The 20,225-nt window shown below is 55.8% G+C and overlaps 1 protein-coding gene across 3 annotated transcripts; it reads left to right on the top strand.

The window, feature by feature from the left end:
• Positions 1 to 775: 775 nt before the first annotated feature.
• FPGS (folylpolyglutamate synthase) lies at positions 776 to 19,379 on the top strand. 3 transcript variants are annotated; one of them, XM_006119001.4, is made up of 16 exons: positions 792 to 884; positions 1,707 to 1,782; positions 7,346 to 7,474; positions 7,672 to 7,725; positions 7,965 to 8,029; positions 8,164 to 8,278; positions 8,782 to 8,859; positions 9,730 to 9,791; positions 11,694 to 11,796; positions 12,145 to 12,222; positions 12,632 to 12,779; positions 14,264 to 14,365; positions 15,063 to 15,213; positions 15,722 to 15,797; positions 16,632 to 16,698; positions 17,235 to 19,379. In XM_006119001.4, the coding sequence occupies exons 2-16, from the start codon at positions 1,744 to 1,746 to the stop codon at positions 17,669 to 17,671; spliced, it is 1,704 nt and encodes a 567-aa protein (XP_006119063.2). In that variant the 5' UTR covers positions 792 to 884; positions 1,707 to 1,743; the 3' UTR covers positions 17,672 to 19,379. The 3 variants fall into 3 exon arrangements, with proteins under 3 accessions (XP_006119065.2, XP_006119063.2, XP_075761360.1); XM_006119003.4 differs by lacking the exon at positions 1,707 to 1,782 and having other exon boundaries at positions 776 to 884; XM_075905245.1 differs by lacking the exons at positions 792 to 884; positions 1,707 to 1,782 and adding an exon at positions 2,698 to 3,704.
• Positions 19,380 to 20,225: the final 846 nt, after the last annotated feature.

The raw sequence follows: 20,225 nt of genomic DNA, 5'->3' as shown, positions 1-20,225 counted from the left end.
ACATTGTGTGTGGAAGCTGAAGATGGATGTGACCAGATGACGGCAGATTGTCTAATTCTCCTGAGCTCTGACCAGAGCAGCAGTACTCAATGAGCTATTACTACTGTGAAAACTGGCTCAGCTAGACACTTGGCTGTAATCTTACAAGCATTCCTGTGTCTGCCGTTTTACAGGGTTTGCTTACATGGGTCTAGGGTAAGAGCAGTAACTCTTTCCATGCGCAGAGAGCAAATATACTACTATCAGGAGTGGGGACGTGGCCCCCTACTTGCCTGGATGCGGCCCCCGAGGCTCAGCCTCTCCCCTCCCCCTCCCCCCCCCAGCATTGAGGAGCATGCACTGGCTCCAGCCCCTCTGCTGCCCTACTGCAGCAGGAAGGGGAATGTGGGGCATGTTTTTCTCCTCAGTTGGGGCTAAGTCAATGGATCAGTGGCCCCTTACTTATAATAGGTTCCCCACCCTGCCCTACATGTTCAATGGACTACCCTTAACTTGGGCAACATGTATACATTCTCCTGCCAACAGTTCTTATTAAACCTGATAGGCACCTAATAGAAACTCTCAATGGAGATCTTTATGGATTCATGTGCTGAAGGGAAACTTTCTTCAGGCAGTCAGTTTTCCATAGGGGTGGTTCAGTGTGCAGCAGCTCTTGTGAATTTGTTTGAGAAGGTGCAGCTGCTTTGTGGTTCTGGTAAACCAGAATAAACCCCGAGCCTTTGAAATGAGAGTACTGTGTGCAGAATGCAGCTGCTGATAACCTTTGTCCTTCAACTAGGCTAGTAGTGACGCTCACCAGCCAGAGTGAGGTCTGTAAACAGCAGGCAGCAGAGATCAAACTCACTTCAGAGCAGAAAGTAAGGATGATAAAGGACATGTATAAGGTAAATCTCTGGGATGGGGTTCGGGAACTAATAGAGAGTATTGGGAAGATTTTGGTGTAAGTGGCCTGAATCAAGTTAGCTGCAGGCAACAGGTGTCCCCTGCCAGTTGTGAAGAAACAATCACATGTCCCATTTAAAAAATATATTTCTCTTCCCCTGTGTGAATGTTTGAGAAAATGGGGAAAGTGAGGATAATGCTGTGGCACTGTAATGCTTATGCTCTGAGCAAGCAGGTAACTGTTCAGACACCTGTAATTAAGTCATTGATGTCTCCATTAGTGGCTCTATTTTAACTGTTTGCTCAGTCCTTACCCTGAAGAAAATAGATTTTTAAAAGGGGCGGAGATTTCCTGTGGTTAGTTTTGAATAAGAACGGGTGCTGCTGTGGATGAGGGTAGAAGCTCAGGCAGTGGGCTCCAATCTCTTCTTGTGTTAGGAAATAGTTTGGATCTAGAAAGTATTTTTCTTGTGACAAGATAATGCTGAAAGTGTTAACTAGCTCCAGCCTCAAGGTACTGACAAGAACAAAATGTGGTCAACTCCTGCTGATACCTTGCTTTCCAGAGCAGTGTTGGAACCTTGGAAGATAGTTACTTCAGAGTAATGTTTCCCATTCTTTCCCTGTGTGTTTTCACTGAGGCACTTTAGGGTAAGAACTATCTTTGTTGTGTGTACAGTGCCTAGCACAATGCCTGGTCCATGACTGGGCTCCTACTTGCTACCATGATTCAGGCAGTAGATGATGATCCTGAACCTCTGGTTCCTATACTAAAAAATGGTCTTTGCTACAGTTGTAATCTCTCGTTGAATCTCCACACTTAGCAACAGCCTTGCAAACTGTAGGAGAGAGATTGGCTGAATGCGGTGGAGCTGCCCCTACACACGAAGAATTGAAATGGTAATTTCATTTTTTTTATTTGAGGCTGTGCTACTAACTTCACTGCTAAAGCTGTAAATACAGCTAAGAGTTGGGAATGCTGAATGGTTGGCTAATGGAGGTATTAGCTGGAATATGCCAATGGGGTTGTATCTTGCTTGGGCTTTCTGTTAAATTATTATTTGGGCCTCACCAAAAAATCCTTTTAGAAGATACCTCAGCAATGTCTAAGGGGGTGGAATACACGTTCCCTGTGCATTTGCAACATGAGGAGAAAACTGAAGGAAAAGTGTTTGGTTCAACTTAAAAAGTAGAGCATCTATTATGAATTTTTGTGGGGAGTTGGTTAGGCAGCCCCCAAAGTACCATGGCTGTAGTTGAGTTTCCTTAGGTGGGTGTGTTATGTTTTCATGGGTAGCCACTACCATAACATTCCATTTTGTAATAAAAGCAGCTTTTATTGAACTACCGTATTTTCCGGCGTATAAGGCAAATGGGCGTATTAGACGACCCCCTAATTTTCCAGTTAAAACATAGATTTTGGCCTATACTCGCCGTATAAGACTACCCCCCCCCTTCCGAGGCAACACCATTTAATAACATCAGATTTGATTTAAATAATTTTAATTAAAATGGTTTTGACTTACCGGTACTTAAAATCCTTCAAAATCCTCATCATGTTCATCCTCTGACATCATAAGTTCATCAATGACATCTTGTGGTTCACCTGCCAGGGGGCAGGGACACTTGCGCGCCTGGGGCCGGCCCCCCCCATAGCCATGCGCCCGGGGCCAGCGCTCCCCCTCCCGCCAAACGCCGCGCGCCCGGGGCTGGCCCCGAGCACTGTGTTGGGGACCACGGACATACAGTATCAGCACAGGGATGTTCTATACCCGGCGTATAAGACGACCCCTGATTTTTGGGTGATGTTTTTAGTATAAAAAGTCGTCTTATATGCCGGAATATACGGTAACAGGATTGCTTGGACTTTGTGCTGCCTATTTGTGCCAGCTGCCCTTGAAATCCACAACATGCAGCATGCTGTGTGCATGCTGGTGGTTTTTCCTCACCATGTGCACTGGAGGGCTTTAGATTGTAAGCAGCGAGTGTGGGAATGTGGTTGTCTGGGGATGTTGCTCTGTAGACAGACTCATGTTTCCACAGTTTCTCCAAAGAGGGACCCAGTCATGGTCTGTCTTCTCCAATGTAATTATGGGGGTTGGGCGGTGTGTAGCTCTTGGCAAGGTGCTGTGTGTAGGGAAGGAAGAAGATGGCTGCATCTGTACGAGATCAGCAGCGTCCCTTACTAGTTGTGGCAACACCGTAGTCATAATCCCGAAGGGTGCGTCTCCACAGCACCCTAAATTCGAAATGAGATACACAATTTGTGTAGCGCAAATTGCTCAACTTACTTTGAATCGATTTTGAAATAGCTTATGTTGAAATTTGGCGCGTCTACACAGCACCACATTTCCACCCATCCCTTATCGCTCCTGCAACCAGGTTTACTGGGATGGGGAAATAACATGCCCGTTATTTTGAAAAATATTTCGAAATAACGGGCAGCTTGTGTCGATGCAGGGTAGCTCTTTGGGGATCCCGGAGCAGTGTAGACGTGCCCTTATGAGCGAGGGACGATGTTTCCCTTGTAAGAGATTACGGTGCCCCTCACAATGATGGCTCCTTTGCCCTCATAAAGATGGCGGGCCAAGCCGCTGCGCCTGCGCACTGGTGGCGGGAGGCGGCCCCAGGGGCGGGGCGGGTCCCCACGTGGAAGGGGTGAGGCGCGGCGCGATCCGTGGCGGGGCCGCCTGTCAGCAGGAGGCGGGATGGGCTCCCCCGGGCTTCGCGCGCTGCACTGCGCGCTGCGGCTGGCGGCGGCGGCGGGCGGGCAGCGCTGCTTCAGCACCAGGCCGGCCCGCGCGCCCAGGATGGAGTATCAGGTACCGCGCGGCCGGGTTACATCAGCCGGGACACGTGGGGGAGGGGGCCGGGCGTGGGTTTGGGGCAGCGCGTGGCACGAGGGGGGGGGGTTGCGTGGGCGCATGGCGTTTTGTTTGCAGCAGGCTTCCGCCGTGTGCGCACAGCCACGTGCGGGCGGGTCGGGGCTGCTGGGGGCCGCGCTGGGGTTGGCCCTGTTTCTAAATGGCGCTGGATGCTCTCTCGGGACTTGGCCCTCTGCAGTCGCTCCGGCCAAAGCCTCCGTGACCGGCTCCCTCCGCTTTGCCCATTCTGGTTTTTATTTTCCGTGGTGTGCGTCATACAGCCATTGTGTGTACTTAAAATTAGTTACAGCATGACTGCCGAGGGCTCCCTTCCTGCTAAGGTTCTCATAGCCAAGCTCGCCTAACGGGTTCTGCTTGCTTCTCCCTGACTTGTTCTTTCTAGACTTTCTTCCCATTGATTGATTTTTTTTGATTTTCTTCCCGGTGAAAAGACCCCATTGATTTCAATAGGCACCATACTTCCCAACCTTTTGTTTTAAGTATGTGGGGGGAAATGATTCAGCCAACTTTGGAAGTATTGGGGACACTGCTGAATAACTCAAATCACCCCTGTAACCCTCAGCATGGGTTGGATTGTCATGCAAGCATCCCTGTCTTGATCTGTCCAAGGCAGCTCTGAGGTCCACCTACACACCATCTTCTGTGATGAAATCCATCCATTGCTTCCTTAGTATCTCTTTTCTATAGCTGCTCCTGCCATTCTGCTTCCATGGGGTGTCCTTCCTCCATCCTCTGGTTGCATCCAAAGTGCACTTCCTGTATTTTGTCAAATTAAATGAAATCACTTCTGTACAAATAACATACTCACTTTTTTCACCACAATTCACAACTGCTTATGTGTGAGTCTTAACATAGAAAATGGTTAGCAGTTGGCACTGATAGATAGTTTGTCCCTGACTTAAGTTGGAGGGTGAGGGAATGATGAACTGTCAGTTACAGTTGAAAATTGCATACTGAAAGTCTCTGTAGAATCTAAGATCTCTGTAGGATCACGAAACCGAAGAGCTTCTCTGTGTAACCTGAAGAGATATGTTCTCTCCAAGAGAATGGCATCGGAATATATGTAAATCGGTGACTGTTAGATGTCGGATGGCCTTCGAGGAATGAAATGCATAAAGCACTGCTAAAGTGATATTAAAGTAACTGAATTTAAATGTTGCATCCCATAATGTTCCAAAGCACCATTAACAGGGCTGGCTGCACCCATCCAATGTCTCCACTAGCGATTTGCGGTGCTTTCTGTGTCGCTTACTTTAGTTCCTCTTATAAAGTTACCGGCATCTGGGATGTGGGTATGTTAAACATCGCTGTGGGAATCATGATTTTTACACTTAATTACAATTTTTTTCCAAGCAACTTACGAGCATGCAGCTTCCTCTGTAGCATGAACAGAACGGGGTTTGGAGTCTAATTAAATGAAGTTGGGGCAGGAAGTGAGTCAGGATCACATGGAACTCAATCTTAAAACCTGCCTGAGTTGTGAATAGTGTCAGTTTTGTACGTTAGGTGCCCTGATGACCGTAGTCGTCATTAATAGTGATGGAGGGGAGTTTTGGTCCCTGCGCCAGGGACTGTTTCTTCATTAAATGTTTGTACAGCACTTAGCACAATGGTCAGTGATGGGAATCCCTTGTATTGTGATAGTGCCTAATAATAATTTGCGAGAGGTGCTGTGTAGCTAGGAAGTGCTGTGGGGCTGATGTCCTGTTCTCATTGGGGATGTGGGGGGAGCAGGGGTTCCAGTGCAGTGTGGGGAGGACCTGATTCTTTCCATCTGTAGTTCAGCTGAGAGAAGGTGAGAGGTAGAAAGTGTGTCCAGTGTCTTTGCTCCTGAGAAACCCAGGAGATACAGTGTCCACCAATATAAATAGCCACATGCATCTGAAGGAGCGTGGCTAGTGCTTTTTATAGAGGCGAATTATGGGGAGTGTATCTGGTTACTGTCCCGCCCCTGCCAGAGCTGCAGTCTACCCCCAGAAGTACTTCTAAGAAACCCCAATAAATTGCTGCGCTGCATGAGGCATGTGGGAACGAAGCCTTCCCTGGGAAATGTATTAATCAGCGTTTGAAGAGGCTATTCTGGGCCTTGGAAAACCAAGACCTTAAAACACCCTGACGCAGATGGAAGCGGGTGAGATTATAGCCCTTCAAATGCTCTGCTCCAGGTACTGCTACCAGGGTCTCGTGACTGGGGCACTGGATTCTAATCCTGATTCTGCAGCGGGATGCCACGAGGCCCACTCTGTATCTGTTTCCCTTCTCACCTCAGACTGTCTCAGTTTACACTGTAAACGCTTTGGTGCAGAGCATCTCTCGTGCATATGGACCGTGCCTAGCGCAGTGGGACCTGGTCTGTCAGGCAGTACAAATAATGGAAAGAGGTGATGCTTACATTGCACTTAGTGTTCTGATGCAGACTGGGGGCAGATTTTACTGCCCTTGGAACTAGGGATGTAATAGTGTAGTCGATTAACCAATATGCAAAAGCATTATCGTTAATGCTACAGACTACACGCATTTCCCCATATCCCGCCAGTAAATTTTTTAGCAGGCTGGCCAGCAGCCCGGCTCAGTTCTGGCTCGTGCCGGGTCTGGGCCTACCCCTGCTGTGGGTCTGCTTTTAAAATGTATTAGGAGCCAGGTGAGCAGGCAGCCTGGCTCAGTTTTGGCTCTTGTTGGGTCTGGGAGCTTAGACCCCTTCCCCTGTGATGGGCTGCTGCCTCTTTATCAGAGGCAGCAACACAGGGTGACAGGCAGCCGGTCCGTGAGGGGAGCTCGTTTTTAAACTGGCTCCCCTAGTGGACCAGCTCCTGCTTGGCACCCCAAGCTGCTGCCTCTAAAGCAGAGATAGCAGTGTGGAGTGGCAGGGGGTTCTTCGGAGAGAGGCTGGAGTGCAGTGGCACCACTGGCTCTATGAGGGCTATAGAATATTTATATTATTTATTTCAAATATATGTACCCCACCTTGCTATTTAAAATATTTGAGGCAGCTTACAACATTTTTAAAACACAATATAAATGTATATAAAAATTTAATTAAGAAGTAAAAAAGTAAATAGAATCGTTGACTGATTCATGAGGTTACTCGACTATTCAGTTAACCAGTATTTAACATCCCTACTTGGAACGCACCCAAAGCACATGAGGACACCAGTGCTCCGGCTGGTGTGGCTGGGCTCGTCTTGTGATCGACATACGCTCCGACCTCGCTCCCTGGGCTTTGGAAATGGTTACCGGAGCAGATCTCGTGAGCCTCCTGCCTCCTCTGGCAGCTGTCTGTCATTTTCTGAATTACTGCTGATCTGCTTCCTCTGAAGATCTCCCAGCCGCTTCACAACCTGGGAGGTCCCTTGCGCCCCTTATTTTTTGTGCGGCTCTGTTGGGAGCAGTGTGGGCTCGGGCTGCCTGGGAGCCCCTGAGCTTCATACGTAGGTCCAGGGGCTCCTTCGGGGGCGAGCAGGAGACCCTTTTCTGGTGCACATGGGGCCTGGAATGTTGGCTCTTGGCATCGGTGCTGGTGCCCATCACCCCTCCCGTGGGCAGGAGCCGCTCTGTGCCTCACCCGAGTCTCGTTCCAGGATGCCATCCGGATGCTGAACACCCTCCAGACCAACGCCAATTACCTGGAGCAAGTGAAGCGGGAGCGAGGAGACCCCCAGGTGCAGCTGGAGGCCATGAAAGGCTTCTTGGAGCGAAGTGGGTTAAAGGTGAGAGCTGGCTGCTCCAAGCCCTCAGTGCTGCTCCTGGCCGCGTGCGGAGGGATGGGCGGCTGGAGGGGGTGGCGCAGGCTCCCCTCTCGGTGGGACTGGCTGTGAGCCCTCTGCCAAGCCAGCACAGTGAGGGGTGGGAGGTTCTCCCCAGCCCTGACCTCCCCCTCGTGGGCTTGTTAACCTCTGTCTGGCAGGTCGAAGACCTAGATCAACTGAACATTATCCATGTGACTGGGACAAAGGGCAAGGTGAGTGGGGGTGTTGGGGATGTGGAATGGGCATGCGGGGGGAGGGAGTTTTGTGGGCGCCGGGCTCTGGGAGGGGATGGGCCAGCAGGCGGCAGGAGGGGAAATGACTAGGCCATGTGCAGGAAGCTCAGGGTGGGGCGGCAGAGGGTTAGAGTGGTGCTGTGAGGGTGGGTGCAATCCAGGGGTTCCCTTTGCGGGGGAGGCCTGGCTTGATGACTAACGCTTCTGACTTCTCCCAGGGCTCAACGTGTGCCTTCACAGAGCGCATCCTCCGGAACTACGGCCTGAAGACCGGCTTCTACAGGTGGGCGGCCTGGTGGCTCCTGGGGCAGGCAGGGGTAGACTGAGTGGGTTGCTGTTGGGTGCCGAGCAGCACCTGGGGCGGTGAAATGGGGGAGTTATCCTGGGTGCTGACTGCGTGTTCTCCCGTCGCCCCAGCTCTCCCCACCTGGTCCAGGTACGTGAGAGGATCCGCATCAACGGGCAGCCAATCAGCAAGGAGCTCTTCAGCAAGTACTTCTGGCAAGTGTATAACCGGCTGGAGGAGACCAAGGTGCGTGCTGTGGGGCTTGGGAAGGGGGCAGTTGCTGTCTTAGGAGGGTGTAAGCCACAGTTGCCTTCCAGAGCCTGGGTGAGGAGTCAGGGCTCCTGTTCCTTGGCAGGAGTGTACCTGTGACCATGCCAAGGGCATCATCCTGGGGGGGTACAGTCACTGAATCTGGGGGTCAGGTGGCTGGCCCCAGGCTGGCTGAGTGTGGGGCCTGGTTCGGGCGGGTTATCTAGCACTTAGAGCTGAGTCCCCCTTGTTCTACTCCACCTCGGCCATGCTGGGCGTCTTGGGCCACTTGGTTCCCCCAGCTGCGTGGTGAAGCTGTGTAAATCTCTCAGATGAGCTGGGCTCTAGAGGTGCCGTCTGCCTGCTCCTGCCCTGTGGGACTGGGATGGCCCCTGCAGTGCAGGGAGGAGGCTCAGGGCAGTAGTTGGCTGTGGCATAGCAGTGGGGCTGGGGTAGAGCTGCTGTCCCTTAGTACCCTCCGGTAACTGTCTGTCCTGCAGGACCCCGGCCACACCAGCATGCCTGCCTACTTTCGCTTCCTCACCATCATGGCCTTCCACGTCTTCCTGCAGGAGAAGGTATGGCACTCGCCCAAGTTCCAGCCAGTGCCCCCAGGTGCCAAGTGGCTGCAGCCCCCTAGGTGAGAGTGGTGGGGCTCTGGCCCCTGGAGCCCTGGGCCTTGTCCTTCTCTGGCCCCTGTTCCAGCCAGCCATCTGCCCCAGGACAGAGCAGGAACCTCGTCTTTCCTACGTGATTTATCTCCTTTTCTGGTTCTGTTCCCTGGGATACCTGGGAGGAGAGTCGTGGGATTCGCCCATTTGTAACTGCCTGTGTGTGTGACTTTTGCCCCCTAGTGGCTGCAGCCTATGGGGTAAAAGCTGTAATACTGCTGCGAGGCAGTGGAGCGTCTCCCTTAGCCTCCCAAGGGCAGAGGCCCGCACGTGTAGAGCTGAAAGTCCTTGGTTCATGCTCTCTTGGACACGTGCTGGCTGCAGTCTCGGGTCCCTGTGCATTCTAGTGATGTTTGCCTGCCTGTCCCTGCCCCTCTGTTCAAGCGGAGGTCCCGTGCATCTAGAGCAGTGTTTCTGAAAGTGCACCACAAAATCACTTTGAGAAACACACTTACTGGATGCCCCGGTTTGTTTATTTACTGGCTGGCTCCTCTTGGCTGCAAAGGACGAAACGGAGCCAATGGGAGCCGCAAGGCTCCATGGCCGCGGCGCCAGTAAATAAACAAACTGGGGCGGCCAGTTAATGTGTTTCTCAAAGTGATTTTGCGGCGCACTTTCAGAAACACTGCTCTAGAGGGTGCTGCAAGTAGGACGTACCCTGCGCAAGGGTGCTGAGCCGCCTGTCCCTGCCCAGGGCTGTGCCACGGGTCAGTCTGTTTCCTGCAGTTTAGGCAGGGAGGCAACAGGCCCCTTAACATGCCCTTGTGTCTTCTCCAGGTGGATCTGGCTGTGGTGGAAGTTGGCATCGGGGGTGCCTATGACTGCACCAACATCATCAGGTAGGAGCAGACTGGGTGACAGACTGGGTGCTTCTGTGTGACACTGGTGTGTGGAGGCCACTGGCTCTTCCCGGAGCAGAGAGACCCTGAGCAGGGGCAGGGGAATTGGTCATTTAATGCATCCGAGGGTACTGAGGGAGTTGGCAAATGTCATTGTGGAGCCTTTGGCCATTATCTTTGAAAACTCATGGAGATCGGGAGAAATCCCGAATGATTGGAAAAAGGCAAATGTTGTGCCCATCTTTAAAAAGGGAAGGAGGACGATCCAGGGACCTACAGATCAGTCAGCCTTACCTCAGTCCCCAGAAAAATCAGAGGGGATCCTCAAGGAATCCATTTTGAAGCACTTGGAAGAGGGGAAAGTGATCAGGAATAGTCAGCATGGATTCATGAAGGGCAAGTCGTGCCTGACCAATCTGATTAGCTTCTATGATGAGTTAACTGGCTCTGTGGATATGGGAAAGTCAGTGGATGTGATATACCTTGATTTTAGCAAAGTTTTTGATACAGTTTCCCACAATATACTTGCCAGCAAGTTAAGCGAGTGTAGATTGGATACATGGAGTGTAAGATGGATAGAAAGCTGGCTAGGCTGTCGGGCCCAACTGGTAGTGATCAGTGGCTCCACGCCAGGTTGGTGGTCAGTTTCTAGCAGAGTACCACAAGGATCTGTTCTAGGACCTGCTTTGTTCAACATTTTTATTAATGACCTGGATGAGGGGATGGATGGCACCCTCAGCGAGTTCGCAGATGACACTAAGCTAGGGGGAGAGGTAGATACGCTGGAGGGCAGGGATAGGGTCCAGAGTGACCTAGACAAATTAGAGCAGTGGTTCCCAAACTTTTTGGCATCTCGCCCCCCTTTTTGATTTTTGAAAAACCCTCAGGCCCCCCCTCACCCCCAAATAGCAGCAAAACTTGTTGAGAAAAAGAAAAAGGGAACTGAACAGGGAAGCAAAACTTGATATGGAGGGGAGGCTGAATCGCCTCGTGCCCTCCCCCCCGGAATTTCTTCATGCCCCCTGGGGGGCACACCCCCCAGTTTGGGAACCCATGGATTAGAGAATTGGGCCAAAAGAAATCTGATGAGGTTCAATAAGGACAAGTGTAGAGTCCTGCACTTGGGATGGAAGATTCCCAAGCATTCTGGAGTATTGACAGAAGAATCCCAACAATTCTGGAATATTGTGTCCAGTTCTGGGCCCCCCACTATAGAAAGGATGTGGACACATTGGAGAGGGTCCAGCAGAGGGCGACCAAAATTACTAGGGGGCTGGAGTGCATGACCTATGAGGAGCGACTGAGGATTTCGGGTTTGTTTAGTCTGCAGAAGAGAAAAGTGAGGGGGGATTTCATAGCAGCCTTTAACTACCTCAAGGGAGGTTCCAAAGAGGATGGAGGGAGGCTGTTCTCAGTACTGGTGGATGGCAGAACGAGGAGCAATGGTCTCAAGTTACAGTGGGAGAGGTCCAGGTTGGATATTAGGAAAAACTGTTTCACTAGGAGGGTGGTGAAGCACTGGGATGGGTTACCTAGGGAAGTAGTGGAATCTCCAGCCCTAGAGGTTTTTAAGTCTCGACTTGACAGAGCCCTGGCCGGGTTGATTTAGTCGGGATTGGTCCTGCCTAGAGCAGGGGGCTGGACTTGATGCCCCCTGAGGTCTCTTCCAGCTCTATGGTTCTATGATAGTTCTTGACCCTTCTGACACAGGGGCCCAGTGCTAGTGACTGGTGGGGATGCTTGGCCAGGGAAGCCATTCACTGTCCCTGTGGCGAAAGGGGCTTCCAGCTGTGCTGGGCCTGGCTCTGTGCTGTTTCCATCAGCCCAGCTGGTGCCCTGAGATCTGGGGTGTCCTGGGCGCTAGCTCCTGGCACGGGGCGCTCAGCTTCTCTCTGTCTCTAGGAAGCCCATTGTGTGTGGGGTCTCCTCGCTGGGGATCGACCACACCAGCATCTTGGGGGACACCATTGAAAAAATCGCCTGGCAGAAAGGGGGCATCTTCAAGGTAGGGTCGAGACTGCAGGGGGCATGATGGGGTCTTGGATGGGGCTGGTCCAGAATCCTGGCTTAGCAGGACAGCGGCTCTTTGCCACGACAGCTTCAGCTCCTGGCCACGACTGGCAAGTGAACTCCCTGACATAGGAGGCTGATCCCAAGCCAGGGCAGCATGGGGGTGGAGCCCACCTAAGAGGCAAACTCTGAGTCTGAGTGAGGGTCCCAGCTCACCCCTTAGTGTCGGGGTCTGCCCCTGCCCCGCAGCCTGTCCCTGGAGTCCTGCTGTTGGTGTGGGAATGAGAGGCCTTGGCATTGGTGGCTGTCGAGCCAGACCCATGACTCTCTGCGTTGCTTTCAGCCTGGGGTGCCGGCGTTCACGGTGCTGCAGCCGGAGCGGCCCCTGGAGGTGCTGAGGGAGCGAGCCAAGCAGAGCCCGGTGAGTTCTTGGGGTTCGCACACCTCAGCCGCGTCCGAGCAGGCGACTCTCCCAGCTGCACCCACTCCATATGCCAGCTGGTGCCTACCCCTGTGGATGGTGCTGGCCGGGGCCTGTGTCCCAAGATCTCACCAGACCCTTCCTTCCTCCCAGGAGAGGGTCAGGGTCCTGCGGCCCTGCTCACGCTGGATCCTTTGCAGGGTCTGTGATCCCGGGGCTCTCACGTTTCTCCTCTGCAGCAGCTGGGTGTGGGTGCTGCTGGTGCCAGCGCCCCTCGGGGTCTGTCTGCACGTGGCAACATGCTGGCCCATGAGTGTCAGCCCAGGGCCCTGGGGTGGCCTCAGTTGCTGCAGACCCAGCTGGAGGGTCTTGGCCAGCTGCTCACCCTCTGTCCCCTGGCTCTGTGCAGTGCCCACTTTACCTGTGCCCCGACTTGGATGCCTTTGAAGAGGTCGCTAAGGCTCTGCAACTGGGGCTGGCGGGTGAACACCAGCGATCGAATGCCACTCTGGCCCTGCAGCTCTCGCGGGCCTGGCTGCAGCAGCAGGGCTATCAGGGTAAGTGCGTGGGGGAGGGGAATGGGGGGCTGGGGCCCCCTCTCCTCACACTGGACGGCGCATCCCAGCCCTGCTCTTGTTCCTCGATAAGGGCACTGGGAGAGCTGTGCCTGGGCTGCGCTTCAGTGCGTGTGCTCGCAGGGCTCCAGGCAGGGGGCTGTGATGCAGCATGTGACCCTTCAGCCTGGCGCTGCTGGGCAGAGCTTCCCAGAGCCTGGCATGTGACGCACCCCCAGCTTCGTGTTTCCAGCCACGTCCCTGGAGACCCTGGTTGGTGTTTCCCCGGTGACCTGAGGAGCCTGGGCTGGGAGCCAGCCCCTTAGCACTTGATGGGGAGAGCTCTCAGTCTGCAGAGACAGGCCAGCAAGTCACCACCATGCTGGGAACGAAGGGGCCACCCCGCTGGGGAGGGCTGTGGGACCCTTGGGGTAGTTTGAATTCTAAGGCTTTTTTCTTTTTACAAATATTTAAAATGAAATATGGATTTAATACAGAATACTTGTTTGTACGCCTGGGGGGCGACTGTCACATGGGCTGGGACCCAGCATCTGCCTCCAGCAGACACCGCCGGGAGCCCTCTGGATGTTCCAGCTCTGAGCTCAGATGGGCTTTGTTCTGAAATTATGAATATTTATGATTCCACCCACCTCAGACTTACTCTCCAGCTCACTGAAGTTTATATATCCAAAACATGGAAGGTGGTTTTGTTCAAGCCTCCTACGCTAGTTTGTGTTGTGAAATTCCAGTTACCAGCCTAATGCAGCTTGACACAGATGAGCGAAATGTTAATTGCAGTGGAAGCTCAGAGTTACAAATTGACCAGTCGTCCCCAGGAGGCAGCAGAAACGAACACAGAACAGAACCATGTGACGTGCGCTACTGAGAAAAGGGGAAACCAGCCGTTTCAAAAGTGGATTATGTCAATGTTCTGTTAACTTTTGAAAGAACAGCCCTGACGTATTCAGAGTTCAGCAACCCTCTGTTCCCAAAGCATTCATAGTGCTGAGGATCTGCTGTATCTGGGCCATAAGCAATAGAGCGTTTTCTAATGTACAAAAAATGTACAATTGACAAGAATCTGAAAGTATTAGGCTATATTGTTGCTTAAATGTGTGCGGCCCAGTGTTCTCACCTGCGGAGCAAAGGAAGGTACCAAATCGAGTGTGAACATTCCTTTTAGCTGTAAATTGCCCCATTTTAAGTCTTGTTTCAGTCCAGGACAATGCACCTTTCTCCAGAAAAGAACTGAAATACAAATCAAAACCTGGATTTAAAATTGACCTTTTGATCTGAGGTTTTCCACTCAGTTATTTCCACTAAGCTTTGATTGAAATCAGCCCCCTGGTTCCTCGGGCACCTATGCCGGGTGGCTCCCCCAGCTGCCTGGAGTCTGCATGTGAGGAGTGAAGGGCAGGTGACGGGGCTACCGGCGGCTGTGGGGGCTCTTTGGACGGTGACTCAGCCCCACTTCCATCTCCTTGCAGGTACTGAGGAGCTGAAGGATTTGCAGCCAGGTGCTGAGCTACTGCGCAAGAGATCTGTGCCCCTGGCACCTGTGTTCAGGCCCAGTGGCTCTATGGTGCAAGGTAAGGACGTGGGTGTGTCCCGCCCTGCTGCTTCTTTGGTGCCCCCAGCCTGATGTGTGTCACTCACGAGGCCCAGGCCCTGCTGCCCTTCAATGCTTCCTGTTCCTTAGTTTTAACCCTTAAGAGCCTGGTGCCTCCTGGGCTGCCAGCAAGTGCGGAGGGTGATTGTCCATCCCCAGCCTCCCATGTTGGGCATTTCCCCCGCAGTTTGCTGGCAAAGGTCACGCTCTCGCCCCACTGCTGTGGGTCACTGTCGGGCTCCTTGCCTCTGGCAGGGCTGGTGCCCCGCAGCCGGCACTAGAACTGGTGAGGCTGGCTGCTGTGGCTGCCTCAGGGGAGGGGCAGCAGGCTGGGCTGCCACAGGGCTCTGGGGAGCTTGGTACTGGAATAAGGGGAGCCTGGCGGGGGGAGGGAAGGCCTTGAAGGAATGGCTCCAGGTGGGCTGCGCAAACCGAGGTGCTGGTCGCAGTGCAGCCAGCCTGCCCCCAGGCCCGTCCCCATCCATTGCTGAGCCAGGTCTGCCCTGGACCCCAGCCCCCTGGTCTCTGGTCCCATAGTCCCTCCTCCCCTCGTGCTGCGCAGCTTAGTTCTCCTGGTAGCTGGTGGGAACACTGGGGGCTGGTGTGCTGGGTCCCGTCCAGAGTAGCAGGGAGGCCGGGTGGGCCTCTCCCCGCTCACGGCCCCTTCTCCCCCCCAGGTTTGCAGGACACGGAGTGGCTGGGCCGCACGCAGGTGCTGCAGCACGGGGCGGTGACGTGGTACATCGACGGGGCTCACACCACCAGCAGCGTGCAGGCCTGCGTGCGCTGGTTCCGCCAGGCAGCCCTCAACAAGGAGAAGCCGGTGGAGTAAGGAGCCTGAGCCGCGGGGAGGGAGAGTGGCCGCTCTGCGGTCGCAGGCTTGCGCGAGGCTTTCCCAGAGAGGGGCCTGTTGGATGGAGAGCGAGCTCCTGTGGCCTATCTAGGGGGATCCTAGTGCTGGAGACCTCAGTGGGTCATGGAGTCCAGTTGGCCCAAAGCAGGACCAACTCCAACTTCAGTCCTGCCCATCAGCCATGCCACGGCTGCAGTGCGAGCAGCGCCTGCCTTTCCCTGTCGAGGGGGGACCTTGTCTTGAAGGGGACGTACGTGAGGAGAAGGATGGAGGCTTTCTCTCTGCACCCTGCGTGGTCCCAGGACATTGGGTGGGGTGGGAAGAGGGCCCACCTGTCCTGCTGAGTGTGGGCCAGGCCTTTGGTCAGGGTTGCTGGACTTCCTGGGCCATCCGAGGTGGTAGCAGCCAGCACCAGAGTGAGGTGAGAGTGATAGGCGCCCATCTCCCTCCCAGCTGACTGAGCTGGTCCTGTCTCGTCTGCAGTGGCTCCGAGGTCCGGGTGCTTCTCTTCAACGCCACAGGAGACCGGGACGCGGCTGCTCTGCTCAAGCTGCTGCTGGTGAGACTGTCTGGTGTCAGGCACTGCCCCAAGGCACAGCCAGGGGGTGGGGGCTGGAGCCAGGCCGGGCAGGTGCGTTTGTGAGGGTGGGGGAGGCGGCTGCTGGACCCTGTGAAGAGAGCCGCTCACGTGTTGGAGGTGGAGGAGGGTAGTTACGGATGGTGCCTGTGGGTTCCAAGGCTGCCAGCATCCCGCTCGGGCCCGGACTCCTGGGTTCTGTTCCCAGCTCTGCACCGACCTGGGCTGGGTATTTTCCCACTGTTCCTTTTCCGTGCCATGGGGTATCGCCGGCCTCTTCCCTCGGGCGGGAGCTGATGGGGGGCTCTGCGTTGCTGGGCGGGCTTGGAGTCACATGGCCTGGCCCAGATGGGGGCTGCCCCCTTCCCCGGCACCCGCCTGGCTGTTTAGGGTCTGTCTTCTCTTATTTGGACACCTACCGCAGGGCGCCACCAAGTGGTGCTAGTGCCTGCTCTTGTCAGCTGCTGCTGCTGTAACAACCCTTCCCTGGCCTCCCTGCATGGGGGGGAGGAGGGTGTCTGGATTTGCCCCGTTAGTGGCAGAAGTGAAAATGGGAGGGGGCGGTTTCCAGTGGATTTGCCCAATAGCCCCTGCAGGAATAGGACCCAGGCGTCCTGGCTAGAGTGCTCCAGCGGAAATAATGCCTGATGCTGAGCCAGTAGCCAAGGTCCTTCCCCCTCCCGCTGCCATACCCTCCTTCTCCTTCTCCTTTGCGGCTCTCCCCCTCCCCGCCCCCCCAACGGGCTGCCCATGGCTACAGTACCCAGCCACTGGCTGGCCTGGATCGTTGTGCTGACGCTCTCTCTTGTGCCCCAGCCTTGCCAGTTCGACTACGCTGTCTTCTGCCCCAACTTCACGGAGGTGTCTGCGGTGGGCAACGCGGGTCAGTACCTTGGGGGTGGGCTGGGTCGGCTGGGAGTCTGCTCGGGCGCTAGCCCTGGGGCAGGAATGTCCCTAGGTGGGAATATTCCTGCCCCATAGGCACGGGTTGGCTCAAGGCCTAAAACCCTCCTCACTGGACTTTTCTGCAGGGAGTTGGAGTCTCTTGTGGATTCCTGCTCTGCTTGTACCATGTCAGCAGCGCTGGTTGGTCCACGATGTCCTGGGTTCTTGGGGATGCCTGTGCTGTTTCTGCAGGCCCTTCGCCCCACCGTCGCCCCACTGTCACCCCACCTCTTGGCCCCACACAGCCAGGTCTGGGGTTGCGGATTCCTCTGCTGGCTCCACGGCTCTTCCCTGTTGTCCTGTTCCGAGTCCCCTCTTGTCTGTGCCCCGTCTACTCTGGAGGGTTGGGTTTGCTGGATGGGGGTGTGCACGTTGGCTTGGTGCCCGCCCCCCCACCCCAGCTGCCCGTCCCTCCTCACGGGGAGGGGCCATGCACAAGGCTACTTGGATGGCAGCTCACTCTCCCCTTTGCAGACCAACAGAACTTCAACGTCACCCTGGAGAACGTGCTGACCCGCTGCCTGGAGAACCAGAAGCAGTGGAACGGGCTGATGGAGGAGAAAGTGGGGCAGGACCCCTGGCTGTCGCACCCCATGCAGGTGGAGGGGGTGGGCAGCCTGCTGAAGCCTGACCCTCTGCGCAGCCCCCTGCTCTTCGTGCCCACCGCCGAGCGCCCTCTCAACTCCAACTCGCTGGTCTTCCCCTGTATCTCCCACGCCCTGCAGTGGATCACCCAGGGGAGGGACCCGCACTTCCAGGCACCTGCCACCAAGGGGCTCCACCTACACCCCGTGGCTGGGAGTGGCGCCGTCTTGCTCCAGGAAGCAGCTGCCATCCGCGTGCTGGTCACGGGAAGCCTGCACTTGGTGGGCGGAGTCTTGAAGCTGCTTGACCAATCACTCTCGCAGTAGCGGGTGCCAGTGGGTGGGCCCTGCCTTTTACTTGAATATTCCTGGACACCTTCTGCCAGCTGTTCCGAGCTGGTGTCCCCTGAGCTGGGCTGCTGCTGGCCTGGGGGCTGGGCACTGCATGTGCTGCTGGATCTCATGCTGAGCCCTTTTCAGCGGGCGCATCCACCCTAAGGACCGTGCTGAGCCTTTGTGGCAGTGTCATCTGGGCCCTGGTCTCGCGTTCAGCCTCTCGTTACTGGCAGGACTTGGGCTTGGCCTCTTCAACTTGCCAGGCCCCTTGCAGCAGCCAGAGGCTCCCTGTCCTGGCTGTTGGGCAGCTCCCCTGCAGGCCTGGCGTGAAGTCTCCCGGCTGATCTCAGCCCATGGGGCTGGCTGCGCTCTACATTTACTTGATGTTTCATGGCACTGTCCCCTGGGAGCTCCGCTTGGGTGGGCTCAGCCTGGCCTGTGCTGTCCTGCCTGTCTGTGCTCTGGGCCCTGCGGAGGGCCGAGGCAGGCGCCAGGTTTTCAGGCAGTTCCTCTGCTGTGGTCAGGCCTTCCTCTACTTGGCAGATGCCCACACGCGATCAGTCTCCCCTGGCTGGTGCTGGGCCTTTGTTGGGAGCTGCCCCAGCCACCTTGCAGAAATGAGCCTGTCTGGGAAATCTACCCCTGCCCTGGTGCCTTTTTCTCCTCCTGGTGTCTGTTCCATTGGGCTGCACGAGCCGAGTGGGGCATGATCCAAGACTGGGCTCGCCCTGGGGGGTGGCCACAGCCAAGACCTGCCACCTGCCCATAGCATCGGTTCTGGCTGGGTGCTCGGCAGAGGCTGTTGGTGCTGGGGTGTCCGGCTTGGGGTCCCAAGGAACAGCCTGTGAGCGGTGCGGCTGGAGCTGCGACCTGAGCTCTTTCCCACCCATTGGAGCAGGGTGTGTTGATGTTGCCCAGGGGCGAGAGCCATGCACTGTGGTGCCAAGGACTGTGCTCTTAGTGGCCTACTACTGTGAACGTCTCCCGGGTGCCCCGGGCAGTGGGTCCGTGCGCACTAGTGTCAGCGTAGTGTAGGTCTGTCTGCATGGGGGCCGAGACTCCGCTCTCCTGGCAATCTCCCCACCCCTGTCCTGGACTGCGGCAAGTGAGGGGGCGATCACCCCTCCCCCAACCTGGGCTGTTGGCAGGCGGGTGCAGGCTGGGCCCCTCTGCTGGCCTGTGTCTGGTGGGCAAGGGGCTGGGCTCAGGCCCTAGCAGCTGGGCTGCGTTCTGGGCCTTAGGCAGTTCTCACTGGGCTTGCACTGATGCTGGCCTGGTTGCTTTGAGCAGCGGCTTCACCCCCAGCAGCGGCCGGGCAAGCGTTGGATGCTGGGGACCAGGCTGAGCTGTGAGGGGCCTGTGCCCAGCAGCGACTTCGGAGAGCCAAGTCCCTCTGGCGCAAGGGGTGTGGAAACAGGCTCCAGGAGCTGCCTGCGGTTGCAGCTTTGCCAGCATCTTTTGCTGCTGTCTGGGGGGTATGCTCCGTGCAGAGACCCCAACAGCTGCCCTAGGCCAGGCAGCAAGCTACCCACCCCTGCTCGGACACCCAGCCTGCCTGGGGCAGCCATGTAGCGCTGACTGCTGCTTGTGTGCAGGGCAGCCTTTGCCAGGGGAGCTTTGGAGGCCTGTGAGTGGAGCTCCGTGTCCCCCAGCATGTCAGTGCCCTTCCCAGCGTGGGCGGGCTGCGTAAGGAGGCCCCGTCGGGCAGCATGACACTGATGTTGTGGAGTGGCTGGGCCGTGCGCTGCATTGTGCGCACCCCTTGCATTTGCCTCACTAGTTACTCCTGTGTGCCTTGCTGCTGCTGCCCAGACCATGGGAGAACTTAGCTGCATTCAGCCCAGAAGTAGGGAGGGCAGAGCTACTGGCTCAGCCCTTTATGTGCTGGCAGGTGTCTCCCCCCGCCCCCTCCTGGCTGTTGCTGGGTATGCTGAAGGCAGCCTTGGGTGTGACCCAGCTGCACTTGGGGGGAGGGGCGGTGTCTGATGCCCTAACCCATCCCCAGTGAGTCATGGGGGACCGACCTGGGCAAATCTCAAACTGCTGCAAGCTTGGGCCCTAGCATGTCCCCCTCTCATCCAACCAATGGACTTGGGCCCAGCCTCTCTGTATTGGGGTGTGTATGTCTGGGTGACAGATTAATGCTGCTGCAGCCTGATCCACGTACCTCCTGGGCAACTGGTGTAGCAACAAACTACTGACAGGCGGGGCCTGGCCTGCGGCCTCTGGCAGCAGAGGTGGGGTGAGAAGCCCTGGCTTGGCCACGGAGCTGGGCTTTGGCAAGGTAGCAGGAAGACCGAGGATCATTGGAGCCAAGTTGCTGGTGCCCTAGTGTGGCCTGTAAGCGGCGCAGGTTGTCCCCCCCAGCAGGGAGATGGGGCCGAGCTGCCTACGTTTGCACAGACGGCCAATGCACCCGTGTTGTGCTGCCCAGGGCTGGGTGCCCCGTACTTGGGAGATGGCGACTGACAGGCTCTGAGGCAGGCTGCAGCTGTCTGCACAGCTAGGGAGCAGGGTCTGTTTGCCCTGCAATTGGGGGTGTTAG

Source organism: Pelodiscus sinensis, chromosome 22, assembly GCF_049634645.1.
Source record: "Pelodiscus sinensis isolate JC-2024 chromosome 22, ASM4963464v1, whole genome shotgun sequence".
NCBI lineage: Eukaryota > Metazoa > Chordata > Testudines > Trionychidae > Pelodiscus > Pelodiscus sinensis.
Note: the sequence above shows the minus strand (reverse complement) of the source record. Positions and strands in the feature narration are given on the sequence as shown.